The sequence below is a fragment of the Ciconia boyciana genome, chromosome 4, assembly GCF_034638445.1.
Source record: "Ciconia boyciana chromosome 4, ASM3463844v1, whole genome shotgun sequence".
Classification (NCBI taxonomy): Eukaryota; Metazoa; Chordata; class Aves; order Ciconiiformes; family Ciconiidae; genus Ciconia; species Ciconia boyciana.
Window position 1 is genome coordinate 3,772,243 of NC_132937.1, and position 20,305 is coordinate 3,792,547.

At 40.4% G+C, this 20,305-nt stretch overlaps 1 protein-coding gene across 8 annotated transcripts in view; it reads left to right on the plus strand.

Annotated features, from left to right (window-relative positions):
- Positions 1-20,305, plus strand: part of LOC140650831 (protein patched homolog 1-like) — a 99,958-nt gene that overhangs the window by 36,161 nt on the left and 43,492 nt on the right. For 7 of the 8 annotated variants that reach the window (XR_012042175.1, XR_012042174.1, XR_012042177.1 and 4 more), the window contains 10 exons: positions 5,372-5,561; positions 6,799-6,868; positions 6,984-7,075; positions 8,506-8,704; positions 9,298-9,419; positions 10,839-10,986; positions 12,142-12,273; positions 12,555-12,710; positions 13,357-13,455; positions 14,364-14,489. Coding sequence is in view for 3 of the 8 variants with exons in the window: in XM_072859627.1 (XP_072715728.1) it covers positions 5,372-5,561; positions 6,799-6,868; positions 6,984-7,075; positions 8,506-8,704; positions 9,298-9,419; positions 10,839-10,986; positions 12,142-12,273; positions 12,555-12,710; positions 13,357-13,455; positions 14,364-14,489 (1,334 nt within the window). In the remaining 5 variants the exon portion in view is untranslated. The remainder of the gene's footprint in view (positions 1-5,371; positions 5,562-6,798; positions 6,869-6,983; positions 7,076-8,505; positions 8,705-9,297; positions 9,420-10,838; positions 10,987-12,141; positions 12,274-12,554; positions 12,711-13,356; positions 13,456-14,363; positions 14,490-20,305) is intronic. The other variant, XR_012042176.1, reaches the window with a different exon arrangement.

Here is a 20,305-nt window from a genome sequence, read left to right on the forward strand (position 1 = left end):
TTATTGTTTTTATCATTATTATTATTTTTATTATTACTGTTATTTTGTTCCCGTTATTAAACTGTTCTTATCTCAACCCACGAGTTTTCTTACTTTTGCTCTTCTGATTCTCTCCCGTATCTCACTGGGGAGGAGGGTGAGCGAGCCACTGTGTGGTACTTAATTGCCAACTGGGGCTAAACCAGAACAGAAGTGTTCAAGGTCAGGTTGGAGTGGGCTTTGAGCAACCTGATCTAGTGAAAGATCACAGAATCGTATAGGTTGGAAAAGACCTTTAAGATCATTGAGTCCAACCATAAACCTAACACTACCAAATCCACCACTCTACCATGTCCCTAAGCACCTCATCCAAACGTCTTTTAAATACCTCCAGGGATGGCGACTCAACCACTTCCCTGGGCAGCCTGTTCCAATGCTTGATAACCCTTTCGGTGAAGAGACTTTTCCTAATATCCAGTCTAAACCTCCCCTGGCGCAACTTGAGGCCATTTTCTCTCGTCCTATCACTTGTTACCTGGGAGAAGAGACCGACTCCCACCTCTCTACAACCTCCTTTCAGGTAGTTGTACAGAGCAATAAGGTCTCCCCTCAGCCTCTGCTTCTCCAGACTAAACAACCCCAGTTCCCTCAGCCTCTCCTCATAAGACTTTTGCTCTAGACCCTTCACCAGCTTCGTTGCCCTTCTCTGGACACACTCCAGCACCTCAATGTCTCTCTTGTAGTGAGGGGCCCAAAACCGAACACAGTATTCAAGGTACGGCCTCACCACTGCCAAGTACAGGGGCACAATCACTTCCCTAGTCCTGCTGGCCACACTATTTCTGATACAAGCCAGGATGCCATTGGCTTTCTTGGCCACCTGGGCACACTGCTGGCTCATATTCAGCCAGCTGTCAACCAACACCCCCAGGTCCTTCTCTGCTTGGCAGCTTTCCAGCCACTCTTCCCCAAGCCTGTAGCGTTGCATGGGGTTGTTGTGACCCAAGTGCAGGACCTTGCACTTAGCCTTGTTGAACCTCATACAATTGGCCTCAGCCCATTGATCCAGCCTATCCAGGTCCCTCTGTACAGCCTTCCTCCCCTCAAGCAGATCAACACTCCTGCCCAACTTGGTGTCGTCTGCACACTTACTGAGGGTGCACTCGCTCCCTTGTCCAGATCATTGATAAAGATATTGAACAGAACTGGCCCCAATACTGAGCCCTGGGGAACACCACTTGTGACCGGCCGCCAACTGGATTTAATTCCATTCACCACCACTCTTTGGGCCCGGCCATCCAGCCAGTTTTTTACCCAGCGAAGAGTACACCCGCCTAAGCCATGAGCAGCCAGTTTCTCCAGGAGAATGCTGTGGGAAACCGTGTCAAAGGCTTTACTGAAGTCTAGATAGACAACATCCACAGCCTTTCCCTCATCCACTAGGCGGGTCACCTTGTCATAGAAGGAGATCAGTTTGGTCAAGCAGGACCTGCCTTTCCTAAACCCATGCTGGCTGGGCTTGATCCCTTGGTTATCCTGTACGTGCCGTGTGATGGCACTCAGGATGATCTGCTCCATCAGCTTTCCTGGTACTGAGGTCAGGCTGACAGGCCTGTAGTTACTCGAGTCCTCCTTCCGGCCCTTTTTGTAGAAGGGTGTCACATTTGCTAATCTCCAGTCAACTGGGACCTCCCCGTTTAGCTGGAACTGGTGGTAAATGATGGAAAGGGGCTTGGTGAGCACATCTGCCAGCTCCTTCCGTACTCTTGGGTGGATCTCGTTCAGGCCCCATAGACTTGTCAATGTCTAAGTGGTGTAGCAGGTCGCTAACCATTTCCCCCTGGATTATGGGGGCTTCATTCTGCTCCTTGTCCCTATCTTCCGACTCAGGGGTCTGGGTACCCAGAGAACAATTGGCCCTGCTATTAAAGACTGAGGCAAAGAAGGCATTAAGTACCTCAGCCTTTTCCTCATCCTTGGTCACTGTGTTCCCTCCCCCGTCTAACAGAGGCTGGAGATTCTCCTTAGCTCTCCTTTTGCTGCTAATGTATTTGAAGAAGTTTTGGGTTTTTTTGTCTTTTACAGCAGTAGCCAGATTGAGCTCTAGCTCAGCTTTGGCCCTTCTTATTTTCTCCCTGCACAACCTCGCTACACCTTTGTAGTCCTCTTGACTTGCCTGCCCCTTCTTCCAAAGGTCGTAGACTCTCCTCTTTTTCCTGAGTTCTAGCCAAAGCTCTCTATTCAGCCAGGCCAGTCTTCTTCCCCGCCGGCTCATCTTTTGGCACCTGGGGACAGCCTGCTGTTGTGCCTTTAGGACTCTCCCTGCCTATGGCAGGGGGGTTGGACTAGATGGTCTTTAAAGGTCCCTTCCAGACGAAATCATTCTATGATTCTTTGATCAGTGTTGTGCAAATGTATACTAGAGGCGAACAGTTTTGGTTTTCTGAGTGCTTCTCACTTAAGATGCACTTAAGTATTTTATTGTGTGATGGCTGGGTGTCATGGTTTAACCCCGGTAGGCAGCTAAGCACCACACAGCCGCTCGCTCACTCCTCCCAAGCAGTATTGGGGGGAAAATCGGAAGGGTAAAAGTGAGGAAACTTGTGGGTCAAGTTAAAGACAGTTTAATAATTAAAAAGGAGAAAACCCTCAGCAACAAAGAGAGAGGGAAAAAAACCCCCAGAACCAGAAAAACCAAGTGATGCAAAAGAAAACAATTGCTCACCACCAACCTACTGATGCCCAGCTAGTCCTCAAACAACAGCAGCCCCCGCCAACCTCCACCCCCCAGCTTTACATGCTGAGCATGACGTCATATGGTATGGGATATCCCTTTGGTCAGTTGGGGTCAGCTGTCCCAGCTGTGTCCCCTCCCAACTTCTTGTGCACCCCCAGCCTACTCGCTCGTGGGGTGGTGTGAGAAGCAGAAAAGGCCTTGATTCTGTGTAAGCACTGCTCAGCAGTAACGAAAACATCAGTGTGTTATCAACACTGTTTTCATCAGAAATCCAAAACATAGCCCCATACAAGCTACTATGAAGAAAATTAACTCTATCCTGACCAAAACCAGTACATTCTCCACCCCTTATTACTTACCATTTACATCATGCTCAGGTCCCTCACTATCCAATACATCCTCATTAATCAACTCCCCCCTTCCTGTCCTTTGATGTATACACAGATATTGTTCCCTTATGTCCATAAAATTTTAATAAATGTCTGATGAGTTTGTTTAGTCCATGACTTTGGGCTCCATCTGTTATGGTGGTCATTCAGGACAGGAGAGGTCGTGTGTTGCGTGGAGTTATTGGGCACCAAAGCCAGCTCACATGCTTTTTCCTTTTTCCTACATTCTTCTTTAACAGCCTCCTAACTCCCGAAGTGATCTTTTACATGACTGTTATGATAGCACAAATGCTTTCACATAACCACTTTCTAAGAGACTGAAATGGAATAGAGCTGTATTCAGGAAGGATGGATTTGTATTTCTGCACTTCACAGAATCACAGAATGGTTGAGATTGGAAGGGACCTCTGGAAGTCATCTGGTCCAACCCCCCTGCTCAACCTTAAGCCAGTTGCCCAGGACCACGTCCAGATGGCTTTTAAATATCTCAAAGGATGGAGACCCCACAACCTCTCTGGGCAACCTGTTCCAGTGTTCAGTCACCCTCACAGTAAAAACATTTTTCTTTATGTTCAGACGGAACCTCCTGTGTTTCCGTTTGTGCCCATTGCCTCTTCTCCTGTCACTGGGCACCACTGAAAAGAGCCTGGCTCCGTCTTCTTTGCACCTTCTCTTCTCCCTTCAGGTATTTAAATACATTGATGAGATCCCCCCCTGAGCCTTCTCTTCTCTAGGCTAAACAGTCCCAGCTCTCTCAGCCTTTCCTCATATGTGAAGTGCTCCAGTCCCTTAAAGATCTTTGTGGTCCTGCGCTGGATTCTCTCCAAGTAGCTCCATGTCTCTCTTGTACTGGGGGGCCCAGAACTGTACATGGCATTCCAGCTGTGGCCTCACCAGCGCTGAGTAGAGGGGAAGGATCACCTCCCTCAACCTGCTGGCAATACTTTGCCTTCAGAACACTCAGTATATAAACTGGGGGCAGTTGGCAGGGGGGGAGCGATCACTGCTCAGGGACTGGCTAGGCATCAGTTGTTGGGTGGTGAGCAATTGCATTGTGCATCACTTGTTTTGTACATTCTTTTATCATTATTATTATTATTTTATTTTCCTCTGCTTTCCTATTAAACTGTCTTTATCTCAACCCATGGGTTGTATTTTTTTTTTCAATTCTATCTGCCATCCCACTGGGGGCGGGGTGGGGGGTGAGTGAGCGGCTGTGTGGTGCTTAGTTGCTGACTGGGTTTACACCACGACAGAAACAATTGGAAACAATATATTGGTGGTGTTCTTCTCCTCCTCATCTGGATGTGGTCTTGATTCAGCTAATGGGCTGAATTGAACCCCATCCCACATGCATTTTCTGGATAGACTATAGGGGAGGTTATATAAAGTATATGTACTCTAGCTGAATGCTTTTTTGTAAGTGGAAAGATAATTTTCCATTCTTATGTAATTTTCTGTGGCAAGGCAAGTTGAATATGGCTCCCTCTAGAGCCTGTCTCCTTTGCAGTCTCTCTCTGCCTTTTTCTTTTTTTTTTAATCCATGTTTTGATATGGAGCACACCTGCTCAGCTCATGTGGGTTTAGAAACAGATGTTGTGTATGAATTATCCCCTGCATCACACCATGTTATGCAGGTGCTGGACCACTAGGGCAAATTTTTTGTAGATGGTCCTTTCTGGTATGCTCTGTTGCACTCAGGACTGCACCTCTTTATGTGAATTTAGTATTTTTTCACTTTATATAAGGCTGAAAGAAGTATTCATGCTCACTTACTCTTTCCCTCTTCCCTTTTTTTAACTGAAGAGAAACATCCCCCTTCTGTCTTTGCCAAATTTTTTAGAAGAGTGTAAATTGAAGCCATTTATCTTGAAATGTGCTATTGGAGCAGATTGTTTATACAAGTGAAAGAAATTGTAACGTAAGAGTATTCGGTCTGGTCTGCAAGGCAAAGGTGTTTTGTTTTTTTTTTACATATGGAATATTGGTTTTAATATAGAAAAAACATGTTGTTTAAGAGGCTCCAATTTGCACATCAGTGTTTTAGTGCAGTAGGGACAATGGCATTTTTTTAATGGGGAATATGTTTTTTGTTACACTGTTACTTAAATAAATTTGATATTAGATTTAGAGCTATGCTGCAATGAATTTGAGGTAGAATATTCCATGCACATGGTAAAGATTTTCTGACCAGAGAGTGCTCATCATGTGAATCCAGAATAAGCTGTTATTAGCTAATACAAAGCTGTTAATATTTATCCATCAGTTGGTGGACGAGTGAGTCGGGAATTAAATTACACACGGCAGAAGATTGGAGAAGAGGCCATGTTTACCCCCCAGCTCATGATTCAGACTCCACAGGAAGATGGTGCTAATGTACTAACAATAGAAGCACTCAGACAGCACCTTGACTCTGCACTTCAGGCCAGCAGAGTAGATGTTTATATGTACAACAGGTAAGAAAAAAAGCAAAAGTTTTCTTGATCATCTGTAACAGCTAGAAAGTGGACAGATGTTTCCTTGCATATATTTTTAATGGATAGCACTTCAGAACCTTTCCCTTAGAACTGTCTTTTGATTTGAATGTCACTAATTACTGATGCTTGAAATTGTGGCATGATAGCAGTGACCAGTTGACTTTTTAACAAAGAAAATGGTGTAAGAGGTGTTGGATGAGATTTTGAAAATGTACCCTTATGAGCAGTGCTACAGTGTCCAGCATTTTTCTTGGTAAAGGCGTGATAACTGTGCTCTTAAAAATAGGACTTTATTGATGGGATTCCTAACAATGAAAAGCCTTCCAGTAATTTGGGTTTAAAGGGGAAATGCAAATGGAAGAGAAATGGCAGTGGGTGGAATTACTGGGCTATTTAATAACATAGATGCAATCATAGTAGAGTTGGCCTTCAAGTTGGGTTCGGAGTTGTCCGAAAAGCAGGAGTTAAGAGTTGTCCAGCAATAAAAATACTAAAAGTGCACCTTAACAAGGCACCAGCTTTGGGCTAGTGAGATCTCTCCATGACAAGTGGTTCCTCCAGGGTTACTGCTTACATGATGATGTGCCTAGGGATGCTGTCTGCAAGGCATGAAGCCCACTGTCTTTCATCACATCTTTTCAGCACATCTAACTGATGCCTAAATGAACTAATACCTAGACTCCAATTATCTTTTACCCAGCTCCTGCCTTGTCTAAAGTGCTATAAGTCACTACAGTGGAAATTGTAATACAGCTGAACAAGGAAAACAGAAATTCTAATGGTTTCTTTTCTCCTACATGCATGAGTCAGAGCTAGTCTGAGCCTGAAGCTGACTTCTCTCTCTTGTGTCACTGAATGATATCTTAAGTCACAAGTGGTCTCATTTATATAAAGCCACATTTCTGTCCCTTTTAGTTGTGTCAGCTAGCCTATTAATCCAACAGTAGCTCCGTTATTTTTAATGACTTTTACAGAGACTGTTTAGCATAAATGAAATAAATATTTCTAGTTATAACTACAAAAAGAAAGGCCTTTTCTTTTTTGTGAGGTTATGGTATACCTACATTGAATAAAATTTGGCTTTCTCAGTGATTCACTACTTGAGGCCACCATGTCTATGTGAGTTGCAATTTTAATGTATGTTACATTTTAAAAAATAACTTTTCAGTAATTGTGAAAAAAAAACCCAACAACTTGTTCTTTATATTTATTACAGACAATGGAAATTGGAACACTTATGTTATAAATCAGGAGAACTCATCACAGAAGCAGGTTACATGGACCAGGTAGGCATAACAGGCATTTGGTTATAAACATTTTATATTCTCATGATTCAGTTTGTATTGTTTAGATTATATTGTAGTCTAACTGTGGGTTTTTTCCCCTTTCTGACTTTGACAGATCATAGAATATCTTTATCCTTGTTTAATTATCACTCCTTTGGACTGCTTCTGGGAGGGAGCAAAGCTACAGTCAGGAACTGCCTATCTATTGTAAGCATGCTGTTTTTATAACTTTCCAGTCCGTCTGATTTTAATAGTAAAATGATGCATGATTTTGAGTTGCATCCCATTGCTTATTCAGATTCTGGTTTAACCAAAAAATAAAAAATAAATCGTAGTGCCTTTGCAGAAAATGTGCATGGATTTTTTTTTTAATTGAACAAAGATTTTTCTGTTTCTAAAAGATGATTTGTATGCATCAATTTAAGTCCTGTGTCATCACTTTTCTTGTTCTGCTAGCATGCAAAAGGAAATATAAATTCTGAATTCAAGCTTTTTAAATTGTATGCTTTTTTGGAAATAAACTTTTTCTTTTTTTTTTGTTTTTTGGTCCTCCCCCCCCAACTACAAAAACATTGGCTGGGAATTAATTTTATTTCTAAGAAAATGTAGGTCTCTTGGATAAAAACTCAAGTCTTCCTAAGGAATAAAACTCAAATCCTTTGCTTATGAGATCATTGAAGAAACCAAATATATCTTTTATGGGTGGTTTCTCACAATTTGCAAGTGTGATATTATATGCCCTGGATCATTCAAAGAGTTAATTGTTAATCTGTGCAGGCATTTTCTGTTAATTATGCAAGAGTTAACATTTGAGTTATTGTTTCTGTCCTGGTTTGCATGTCTCTGTGAAAGCAATTTGCAATGGCTATCTCTTAACGTTTAGTGTATAGTTTTAGATGGGGAAATAAGGGGGGTTGTATTTTCTGGTTGGGAGATTTCAAATAAAGAATTAAGCCTGGTTAAGCAGATACAGTGTGGTTTGAATCACAGAATAAGGCAGCCAAAAGCCTTTGTAGTCTGTCAACATCATAAATTCAAAAGTGGGGGGTGGGAGATGTGACAGTGATAGTGATGACAGCCATGGTAGCAGGAAAGCTTGATGGTTGATAGTCAAGCAGCCAGAGCATTTGCAGGAGCACAGAATTGCTATAGATAAACAAAGATCAGCTATATTGATTGATTACATTTGCAAGATGATTATTAGACTAGCAAGAAGTAAACTGATACTATGTGAAAGGATTTATTTCCTCAGCCCCCTCCTTTCTTTCCCTCTCCCCTCCCTCCAAATTCTTTGAAGCAGCAGTTGGCCTGCTTTTTTGTTATTTAGGTGCTTGATGGTTTGTTTTACTTGGTTTGTAAATGAAAGTATTTTTAACATGTGAATATTCTCTTTCATACAGTAAATTGGTATGTAAGTACTTACTGGTTTTGTTAAAATCACCACAGGGCTACAAGAAAAGTATACATAAACAAATATAATTAAAACATGGATTTCATTTTATGAAACAACCTTACCAGAAAGGGTTTTAGCTTGTAACAGAAAACAACTTCATCATTTGTGCAAATACAAATTAAAAAATTATGTTTCAGTACTTATTTTGTCTTTTTTTGTCATTTTTCCCTGATTTCTTTTACAGAGGGAAACCTCCTTTGCAGTGGATCAACTTTGACCCCTTAGAATTCTTAGAAGAGTTAAAGAAAATAAACTACCAAGTGGAGAGCTGGGAAGAAATGCTGAATAAAGCAGAGGTTGGTCATGGTTATATGGATAGACCTTGTCTGAATCCTGCTGATCCTGATTGCCCAATCACAGCTCCCAACAAAAATTCCACCAAAGTAAGTTTGCTTATCTTTGTGTAGATCTTTTCAAGGGAGGCTCTGTATGTGTGGTGAGAGAAAAAGGTACCATTCTCTTCCAAGTAATATATATTTTATGTTCTTCAGTGATTTCATTATTTGGTTCCTATTATATACCATTAGCCCAGAGTCACTAACTTTCCCTCAGCCTGTGATGCAATATTAATCACACGTATTTAGAGTGAGATTACAGTTCTCAGCTACTGGCTGGGTGTGGCAATGTGGTGACAGGCACCAGCAGGCAACATGCCTCAGGCAGACGCAGTCACTCCTGGAATACAGCTGCTGCTGTACACTGACACCGTGCAGCAAGGTCTTCCTTCAAGTAGGGCCAGTTTTTTGACCCAACTTTATATATCCCTTTCTCAGTCACACTAGGCTTTGGAGAAGTTGCTGTCTGGTGAACAAGTATCGGGCTAGTTTGTCTACTCCATTTGTTGAACACATTTCTCTTTGTAGACTTCCTAGATGATCTTCAATATGTTATTTCAGTACACTAGGTGTTGATTTAGGATATGAGTTTGTCTGAAGTTGTGCAACTGATGAATTGCTTCTTTAAAACTTTTTTCTAGCCTCTTGATGTGGCTCTTGTTTTGAGTGGTGGATGCTATGGACTGTCAAGAAAATACATGCATTGGCAGGAGGAATTGATTATAGGTGGTACAGTCAAGAATAGTTCTGGTAAACTTGTCAGGTAAGCAAACAAATGTTTACAGAAAATTTTAAAATTTTTCTTTGTTAGGGTTTGGGGTTTTTTTGGCAGGGGGCCAGATCATGCAACATCAACTGCCTTTCAGAATCTGTGAATGATGTGTATTATGAACCCTGGTCTAGGAGGACATCCCTGATGAGGACAGAATTTAAAAGAGTGATTAGACAGTTGTTTAAATTTAAGGAGGTGTCATTGCTGCCTGCTTCTAACCTAAGAATGATAGTGTACATTGCTCAGAAATAATTTTTTTCCTGGCAACTTTGTTGTTTAGAGTATATGTATAAAGCATTGAACAGTATTTAAAACACTGAACAACTTTGATTGTGTTTTTGAAATATGATCAAAGGAAAAAAGGGGGAAAACTAACTTTGGTAATGTGCCCATTCATTTGACTTTTCTCAGAATTCCAAAATCTCCATTGAACTGTTCGTTTAGGGTCAATACAGAGAAAAGTATATTCTTTATGTCACTGTATCTTGAATACTTTTTTGACTGACAAAATAAAACCCTTTGTTTCAGACTTCTTGAAGAAGTCATAGAACACTGGACTTTGGGGGGGAAACCCCTTGAAAAAGAACTGTGTTAAAAAAATAGGACATATAAAAACATTATTTAGATGTATACACTGAATCCAAATTTATATTAAACTAAAAGAAGTATAATTCTTACATATTTAATATAGATAATTTTTACTAGAACTTTTGATATGGATTTTGATGTTTTTTACATTGACACTAAATATTGAAGTTTAATTTCTTACTAATTTTGATTTATTCTGAAAAAGTGCGCAAAAGTATCTTCTAACAAATAGCCAAAGACTTTATTCTTGGTGAAAAATAAAATAGTTCCTTAAGCTTCTAAAATTGTTGGATACAGTTACATACTGTGGAAATTTACGATGGATAATTATTGCCTATTGTGTATTCTTTGCTGCTTGTCAAGTGTCAGGAGTTTAGTCTGGCATTTCTCTCCAAGGGATGAAAAAGACCGAGGTCTTCAAATGACAAATTGACAACAGCATTTGCAAGATCTCATAGGAATAACTGTTCCTGTGTCCTCCTCATAACAACCTGTCTTTCAGTCATGATCTTTATAACTGATTTGTAGGGTTACATTCTTTGCTCCTGAAACTGATCCTATTGAAAATAATGGCAAAACTCTCACTAACTTCAGTGAAAACAGACTTAGCCTCAATACTGTATAGACCAGTACAGCTGCACCAGATACATAGTAAAATAATTATACTCTGTTCAATTTTAATGTCAACATGTGGCCTATAAAATCAAGAACTCGTGCAAGCTCCTATTAGGCTCTCATTTGAGCCTTTATGCAGTGAAAAGTCATTTCCTGAAAATGCTTATTTTATGCCTCTTTCTCCGCTCTCTTCTTTCCCTGTTACAGTGCCCAGGCTTTGCAAACCATGTTTCAGTTAATGACTCCGAAGCAAATGTATGAGCACTTCAAGGGGTATGAATATGTTTCACATATCAACTGGAGTGAGGATAAGGCAGCAGCAATTCTGGAAGCCTGGCAGCGGATGTATGTTGAGGTAAAATTCAAAATAACTTAGATACCTTGCTATAAAGTTTTACTAAGATCCATTGCCTTTAGTCGTGGCTTTTTATAGTATTTTCTCAAGGAAGATGCTTAAACTAGAATTGAATGTTGTCTCCTGGTTTTAAAGTTATCCTTGCGCCGTAACAGACTATTTTAAAAGGCTGGTTTCTTCTTTTTTTAATTAAGAAGCTGCTTGCTTACTCACATATGAGAAGCCATGAAGGTTGTTGTGGTTTAAGCCCAGCCGGCAACTAAGCACCACACAGCCGCTCGCTCACTCCCCCTCGGTGGGATGGGGGAGAGAATCAGAAGAGTAAAAGTGAGAAAACTCGTGAGATGAGATAAAGACAGTTTAATAGGGAAAGCAAAAGCCGCACACGCAAGCAAAGCAAAGCAAGGAATTCATGCACTCCTTCCCATGGGCAGGCAGGTGTTCAGCCACCTCCAGGAAAGCAGGGCTCCATCACGCGTAATGGTTACTTGGGAAGACAAACGCCATCACTCCAAATGTCCCCCCTTCCTTCTGCTTCCCCAGCTTTATATACTGAGCATGACGTCATGTGGTATGGAATAGCCCTTTGGTCAGTTTGGATCAACTATCCTGGCTGTGTCCCCTCCCAGCTTCTTCTGCACCTGGCAGAGCATGGGAAGCTGAAAAGTCCTTGACTAGTGCAGCAACAACTAAAACATCTCTGTATTATCAACACTGTTTTCAGCACAAATCCAAAACATAGCCCCATACCAGCCACTATAAAGAAAATTAACTCTATCTCAGCTGAAACCAGGACAAGGTTTTACTGTTTGCTGTATCTTGGATTAAAGGCAAAACTCATACAACAGCAAACCAATGGCAGAGTTACGGAAAGAAAAAACCTCCTTTACATTTCAGGAGTTAAGTTAAATGTTTTGAATGAGCTGTGAATGCAGTGGCCTTTCCTGAAGGATGCAAATTCTTGTTTGATAATCAGTAGCTTGCAGGAAATAATTACCAAAAATATTTATTTCATGTAGCATCAGTGAAATCTCTTGTATAGGGTGTGTGCTTTAACAGGAACGTTAAGGCAAAAGTAGTTGATTTCAGATATGTGCTGTAGAAGATAATGGGCTTTTTTTTTAGCCACACTAAGTTTTATTTTTCTTTCCATAGGTTGTTCATCAAAGTGTTGCACAAAACTCTACTCAGAAGGTGCTTTCCTTTACTACAACTACCCTGGATGACATTCTAAAGTCATTTTCTGATGTCAGTGTTATCAGAGTAGCTAGTGGCTACTTACTAATGGTAAGAAAATAAATTCTATTTATTTAATTGACTCCAGTAGTATAGCAGGGCTCAAATGGCTGCCTTGTTGTTACCAGTCAACAGTCCAGAACATTTTCAGAATACTTAAAATAAAAATTGCAGTTTGTAAACATTTGCCTCAGGGTTGTCACCTATTCCTCTATGTAACATCTGTGATGTGTCTGTTCTGTTTAAAAACGCTTGTAAACTGTGTATGTTGTTGGGGGGAGATAGCCGATAGAGGAGGATCCATTCTAATCCAATCCCTGCTCTGCTTTCAGCTTGCCTATGCCTGTTTAACAATGCTGCGGTGGGACTGTGCCAAGTCTCAGGGTGCTGTGGGGCTGGCAGGAGTCTTCTTGGTTGCTCTCTCAGTGGCTGCAGGATTGGGTCTGTGCTCACTGATTGGAATTTCCTTTAATGCTGCCACAACTCAGGTATTAAGGAGCCACAAGTCTGCTGCTAAATTACAAGAACTTTGTTAGTAAATGAACACATCTGAATCAATCTTTGATGAAAAACAAAAGCTGAGAAAGTATTTTGTTTTTTAGATTTTTACTTGTGTCTTTCTCCTATCTAGTAGCTTGTGCTGTGAGAAATTAAGAGAATGTGCTGCCAAATGATTTTAAAGAAAAAGGCAGATATCCTGCAGTTTGTTTAATTAGGTAGATTCTAGGATATTTGGTTTTCTGTGTCCCAATATGAGTGCAAGCACCCAGTTGTACATAAGAAGCTGCAAGTTTTGTCCTTACATCTGAATATATCAGGATGTTCAAACCCTGAAAATATTTTGAAAATAACTTGAAATATTATCTGATATTCTTTGCCTACCAAAAACTTGAATTACTTTTAGTGAGGTTTTGTACCTGTAAATGGTATACTGCAAGTTCCTCAGCAGTCTTTCAGAATAAAAGTTAATAGCTGTATTGCATCCTGTTGATTTTCATTTTAACCTTGGATTTGTGCTCAGAGTGTAGTGTAAAGGTTATTTTGATTAGCCATCTAATGACTAGCTGCATGGTAGGTCATAAGAATAATATAAAAATGTTCTTGGTTTTTTGCTTGTTTTGTTTCTCCCCCAAGGTTTTGCCTTTTCTTGCCCTTGGAGTTGGTGTAGATGATGTATTCCTTCTGGTACATGCATTTAGTGAAACAGGGCAGAATAAGAGAATACCATTTGAGGTAATGACAAAATGGGGAGTTGGGGGAAAATAAAAGAATAAAATAAAAGAAAAAGCCTCATATAGGAAAATATATTATACCTAGAATTAGTAATGATTTTTTTAAAAAGCTTTTGTTCTAGAGATCTTTTTCCTAGGGCCTGGTTTTCTTTCCTTTTATTTATAATTAACCATGACATTCACATTATTCACATTATGAAATCTAAGATCCTCCTCACTTTTATAATCTTTTTCTTTAATTGACCTTTTTATTCTCAGTCAAAAGTTTCATATCCAAAGTACAAATTATTTAAAAGCAATATATATTTGCCAGTTTTGTTTTGTACAAGCAATGTCTTCCATGTGCTCTTTCTAGCTGGTTCGGCATGCAGGCCCTACAAACTCATTGTGCTATAACCTCCATATGCTTCAAAATAACCTACTGTGTTGGGAAAGGGTCCTGTGTTTGATTCTCTCTGGTTTTTTGTGTGGTTCCTGGGGTTTCTGGTTTTTTTCTTACATGCTTCTTCAAGACATTATGCATCTATGCTGTTAATGCAGGCTTATTTTGTCTGAAAAATGTTGAGAACACCAAGTGACTGCACTGATATAAAATACATCCTACTTAATAACTGATGTATTTGATATAATGTCAGTATCCATTTAGCTTTGACTTTTGAAGCCAGTGTCAGCTTTGATAATGTTTTCTACCCTCAAAAAATGTAAGCACTTCATATGTCATCTGCTTTTCTCCTGGACAGTGTACTTAGTATATTGTTTATTCTTACATACTCTCAAATGCACACTTGTATTCAGAATTTCCTTGTAATAGTTTTCACTGTTACCATGTTATATCTGTAGGATGACCCCTTCATTTGCAGGACATCACCTTATTCACTTGACTTGTACAATACGTCATTTGTTTTGCAGGACAGAACAGGTGAATGTTTGAAGCGAACAGGAGCAAGCGTAGCCCTTACATCTATCAGCAATGTTACTGCTTTCTTTATGGCTGCCTTAATCCCTATTCCTGCTTTACGAGCATTTTCACTCCAAGTAAGTTTTTATGTTGTTTTGTTAGCTCTTGTAGATGGTGTCATCGTGGAAAGTGAATTATAATAACTGTTAGTGGTAGTGTTAAAGTCCATGTTCAGTGCTTCTGCAGTTCACTGAACCAATATGTGATCACTGTTTACCATAGTTCTTGGTGATAACCAACTGCTCTCTCCCCTTGATTCTGCTCCTTCCATTTCTCACGCCTTGAGTCTCTCACATCCTGTTGGTGGGTGAAAGAATATCCTGCCCCATCCCAACTAGGTCGAGTGCAAAAAACAAGAAGTATGCAACTAAGCAGAAACAAGTGTCCAGCAAGATTTGAATCCTTAAGGCAGTCTAGACCAGTAGACTGTACTCTAGTTTACACCATCACATTCCTAAGTAGGAATTTAATCCTTTCATTGAGGTTTGTCCAATTTGCTGCTATTACAAACCATAACCAAAGTGCAATGACAGCAGCGAGAATGCATTTGCCACATTAATTATTACTGCAACAGTTTGTACTGACTTGTTCCCAATGTAATTTTAACAAAATGTTGGAGAAAACTTCACTGAGAATTTTCTGGTTTGTTCTGTTCTGTTTTGAGAGAAAATGTGAATTTTCTGTGCTGAAGCATGTATCGCTTTCTCTCCCTTTCTCTCTTTGTCTTCTCTTTTTTTTTTTTTGTGATAATATACCTTCAGGAAGACAAAATGTTAAGGATGCTGAAGAAAGCTTCTTTTGAAAGCAAGGGCTCTTTGAAGAAAGCTCTGGGAAGTTCTCCTCTGACACGTTTTTAACACACAAGCGATTTATAGCATTGGCTGACCTTGGTGCAGAGCAGGCAAACTACTTTTTCAGTAGTCATTTTTCCTCTGTTATAGCCTGGTTCTCCAATCATTTTTCATTCTCCTTGAGCCCCTGACCTACCCAAAGGAAGCAAGGGCTGCATTTTTTCTTAATACCTGAGGCAATTATTGCTGTTTTCAGCAATTTAAGCATGCCTGCATTAAGCTATTAAATGATAAAGTGTTCATGATTGCAGCTACATGACCAACATTAGTAACTTGTTTACCATTTTCTTCTCAATAGGCAATTTGGTAGTGAATAACAGAGAAAGTAAAGGAGAATAAAGGCATTAGTTTGCTACATAGTTGAGCAGATATCTGTGGCATCTTAAACTAGAGCTTTAGTCCTGAATAGTTAGCAGTATTTAGTTCTGCTGACTTGCCAAAACCTAGATCTCTCTTCTTACAGGGGATATGACAGTGAATTGTTTTATATTATGGCAAAGATCAGTTTGAGTGTGTGAAATATTTTTGAAGTGTAACACTTCTTTTGGAAGAAGTGATTTATGTCATCTAAATCTCAGGGTACCCAGCCCGCTGAGCTGGAAGACAGGGATGGGGAAGCAGAATGAAGCCCTCATAATCTAAGGGGAAATGGTTAACGACCTGCTACACCACTTAGACATACACAAGTCTATGGGGCCGGATGGGATCCACCCAAGGGTATTGAGGGAGCTGGTGGAAGTGCTCACCAAGCCACTTTCAATCCTTTATCAGCAGTCCTGGCTAACCGGGGAGGTCCCAGTTGACTGGAGATTAGCAAATGTGACACCCATCTACAAGAAGGGCCAGAAGGAGGATCCGGGGAACTACAGGCCTGTCAGCCTGACCTCAGTGCCAGGGAAGGTTATGGAGCAGATCATCTTGAGTGCCATCACACGGCATGTACAGGACACCCAGGTGATCAGGCCCAGTCAGCATGGGTTTGTGAAAGGCAGGTCCTGCTTGACCAACCTGATCTCCTTCTGTGACAAGGTGACCCGCCTAGTGGATGAGGGAAAGGCTGTGGATGTTGTTTACCTGGACTTTAGTAAAGCCTTTGGCACCGTTTCCTGCAGCGTTCTCCTGGAGAAACTGGCTGCTCATGGCTTGGATGGGCGTACTGTTCACTGGGTAAAAAACTGGCTGGATGGCCAGGCCCAAAGAGTGGTGGTGAATGGAGTTAAACCCAGTTGGCGGCCAGTCACAAGTGGTGTTCCCCAGGGCTCAGTATTGGGGCCAGTTCTGTTCAATATCTTTATCAATGGGGAGGGGACGAGGGGATTGAGTGCACCCTCAGTAAGTGTGCAGACGACACCAAGTTGGGTGGGAGTGTTGATCTGCTTGAGGGGAGGAAGGCTCTACAGAGGGATCTGGACAGGCTGGATCGATGGGTGGAGGCCAATTGTATGAGATTCAACAAGGCTAAGTGCTGGGTCCTGCACTTGGGCCACAGCAACCCCATGCAACGCTACAGGCCTGGGGAAGAGTGGCTGGAAAGCTGCCCAGCAGAGAAGGACCTGGGGGTGTTGGTTGACAGCTGGCTGAATATGAGCCAGCAGTGTGCCCAGGTGGCCAAGAAAGCCAATGGCATCCTGGCTTGTATCAGAAATAGTGTGGCCAGCAGGACTAGGGAAGTGATTGTGCCCCTGTACTCGGCACTGGTGAGGCCGTACCTCGAATACTGTGTTCGGTTTTGGGCCCCTCACTACAAGAGAGACATTGAGGTGCTGGAGCGTGTCCAAAGAAGGGCAACGAAGCTGGTGAAGGGTCTAGAGCATAAGTGTTATGAGGAGCGGCTGAGGGAACTGGGGTTGTTTAGCCTGGAGAAGCAGAGGCTGAGGGGAGACCTTATTGCTCTGTACAACTACCTGAAAGGAAGTTGTAGTGAGGTGGGTGTCGGTCTCTTTTCTGAGGTAACAAGTGATAGGACAAGAGGAAATGGCCTCAAGTTGTGCCAGGGGAGGTTTAGATTGGATATTAGGAAAAATGTCTTCACCGAAAGGGTGGTCAAGCATTGGAACAGGCTGCCCAGGGAAGTGGTTGAGTCACCATCCCTGGAGGTATTTAAAAGACATGTAGACATTGCACTTAGGGACATGGTGTAGTGATGGACTTCATAGTGTTAAGTTAATGGTTGGACTTGATGATCTTAAAGGTCTTTTCCAATCTAAATAATTCTATGATTCTATGATTGTATTCGATAATCTGTGGCCCAAACTCAAACATCTAACATAACTTTAGCAGCAAAAAGAATACTAGAGATCTTCACTAGGAATCAGAAGAGAGGTCCTGTTTTCCCATTGTCTGGCTTTGCAGTGACCATGCTTAATAGAAGCTACTTCAGCCTAAATGCCACTCTCCTAATAAGAACCCAACAGAGATGGGTCATTTTTTCCTAGTCACACTGCTGCGCTGCTTTCTTTGATCAAATTTTGCTCAGCCTGTTCTCACTTTTCACATCAGAACATGGTAGGTTGCCTTTGGAATATCTGTGGAGACAACTGTAATTGTTACTGTAATTTGAGTATAAATTAAATTTATCTTTTTTTAAAAGTCCGGTTTTTTGCCTGCTGCCATGTCTTATGACTTGCTGTAAACTGAATCAGCAGAAGTTCAGAAAAGGAAGCCCATGTTGTCAAATGCATGGTGTTTTCAAAAAGCAAAATGAAAGACAAAGTTTCCAATCACATTTCAACATATCCATGTATGAATGTGTTGATATTATTCAGAATGACATCATGATCAAAGTTATTTTTAAGGCAGTGATTAACATGGAATCTATGTGTAGGTACATTTGAGTGTCCAGAAATGAATGTTTGAGTGGCTCAATCTTTTCTCAGATGCATCTGTGATCTGTCTTTCCTCACACATAGTAACCCCTTATATGTATATGAGAGATGGGAAAATGTGCAAAAAGGCTAACCAGAGACCCGTACTGAGGATTTATTGGTACTAGAGCAATCTGTGTATGTAAGTTAGGAACCACTGAAATTACATCCCTTATTGTTAGAAAGGAACATCTATTACTTGCATTGTCTAGCTTCACCAGGTATAATCAAAAACAGGTAATGCATTTAATCATAGCATTCAGAATCAGATAACCATGGCAGATTTTGGTGGGTGGTCTGTATATATGGATTTCTTTATTCACAGTCTTCTTCCTCCCTGTCCCTCTTAGGCTTGTTTAAAGAAGAATTCCTTGTCATCTTTGATAGCTTTCTAGCAAAACTTAGAAAGCAATGAAATACTGCAGTTTACTTTTCACAGACGCTGCCTTCTCATCTAGATAGTGAATTTTTAACAGATAGGCTTAAAAAAAGGATTGTTCTTGACCTTATTTTGCTCTTCATTTGCTTTCCTTAAGATATTGCAAGATAACTGTCATAGTTTCCATAACTTTTGAGGACCAGTATCTGTAAAATAACCCAGCTGCTAGGGAGAATAAATGGGAGAATTCCTGACTAGCCTTGCATGTGGAAGCCCAACTTTTACTTAGAAACTAATGTTTTGTATATCAGTGCTTTCTTTTTTCAGCTTCTGTTCCATCAGCTAATGCAGTTCATTGATACCTGTGAGTTGTTCAGTTACTTTATGGAACTTAAACACTGCAAGTTTGCTGCTGTCATAGGAATTTACTAGGGTTAACTCAACAAAGTGGGTTAGCTCTTGCTGAGTTTAAAAATCATCATTTTCCATTTCTTTAAGTGAGTTGCTTTTTTTTTAATTAATTCCCTTATGAGGATAAGGACTGGTTTAGCTTTTTAGCTGTTTGCATTTTTTTTTTATCATTTACTGATCCTTCCCTTGTCCACTTGCTTCCAAGTGCCCCTGGAGTTGGGGATGTACAGCAGGAACTGGAAGGCACACTGCACCTTATCAGTTCATGGGGTGTTTTTTGATGAGACAACAAATTCGAATTGATATACAAACAATATTTTCTGTATTTAATTGTGAAAACTGTGAAATGTTATGTCCTTGAGATGTTAGGGTGGAGGGTGAGTGAGAGAAAGTATAATATATATAGGAAGTGTGGTGTTAAGCTATAGGAATCCATCAAAATGCAAGTCAGGATAGAGAGGCTTGTTTAGAAATATTTGAATTGCAGGATCAGTAGTACATCAACACCAGTACGGCACAATGGAAAATCTAGTTGCTCTAAAAAGAGATGCCATGTTAATAGGTAGATTTACTATGTGTTGCTGGGATACTTTCGATTCTCCTTTAAAAATCAAATGTAAATATAACTTAAATGCATCTCTGCCGTGCATTTAAGTATTAGTTTTTGGGTTTAGTGGCATTTGGGATTCAAGGTCACTGGGGTCTACAAAGAATTGATAAGGCAGGAAGTGTTTATAGAAGTGAGCAGAAGTAGAGGACTTCAGTTAGTTTTTCAGGCATGCTGAGAGATATAAGAATTCTTAGACCAGGTCTCAGCTGATTTTTCCAAATCTCAGCAATTCATAGCTGATCCTTGATGGAAGCTCTTGGTTAGACACAATTAATTACTCATGATTTATGGGTGATTCAATTTTCACTGGTTTAGCAGCAATAAGAGAGCGGTTGTATGAACCAGGTGCAACAAACACCTTGCTTGCAACAACAGCCGTTTGTTTTCCTGACAGATTCAGTCTATTCTAGAGAGGATCAAAAGGAAATCACTTAAATTTGAAGTCTTGTCTATGATCTTACATACCTTTTGTCGTGGTTATTGACACCTTTCTGTGTCGATATTCATAAATCATGAAACGGTCATGGGATCTTTTCTCTCAAAGATTAAAGTAATGATTAAATGCTAATTAGGCTTTAAACACTAGATAAACTCTATTGTAGTAGTTATGTCTCCAGCCAATCAGCAGGACCAAAATCTTACTTTAAGCAGGCTGGAGACAACAAAAGAGAAACATCAGTAAGAACCACTTTTGTGTACAATATATTTATGTTTGAAATAATTATAAAGTGTTTACATACATAACTGATTCTGTCATTCTCAGAAAAGTAAAAACAAG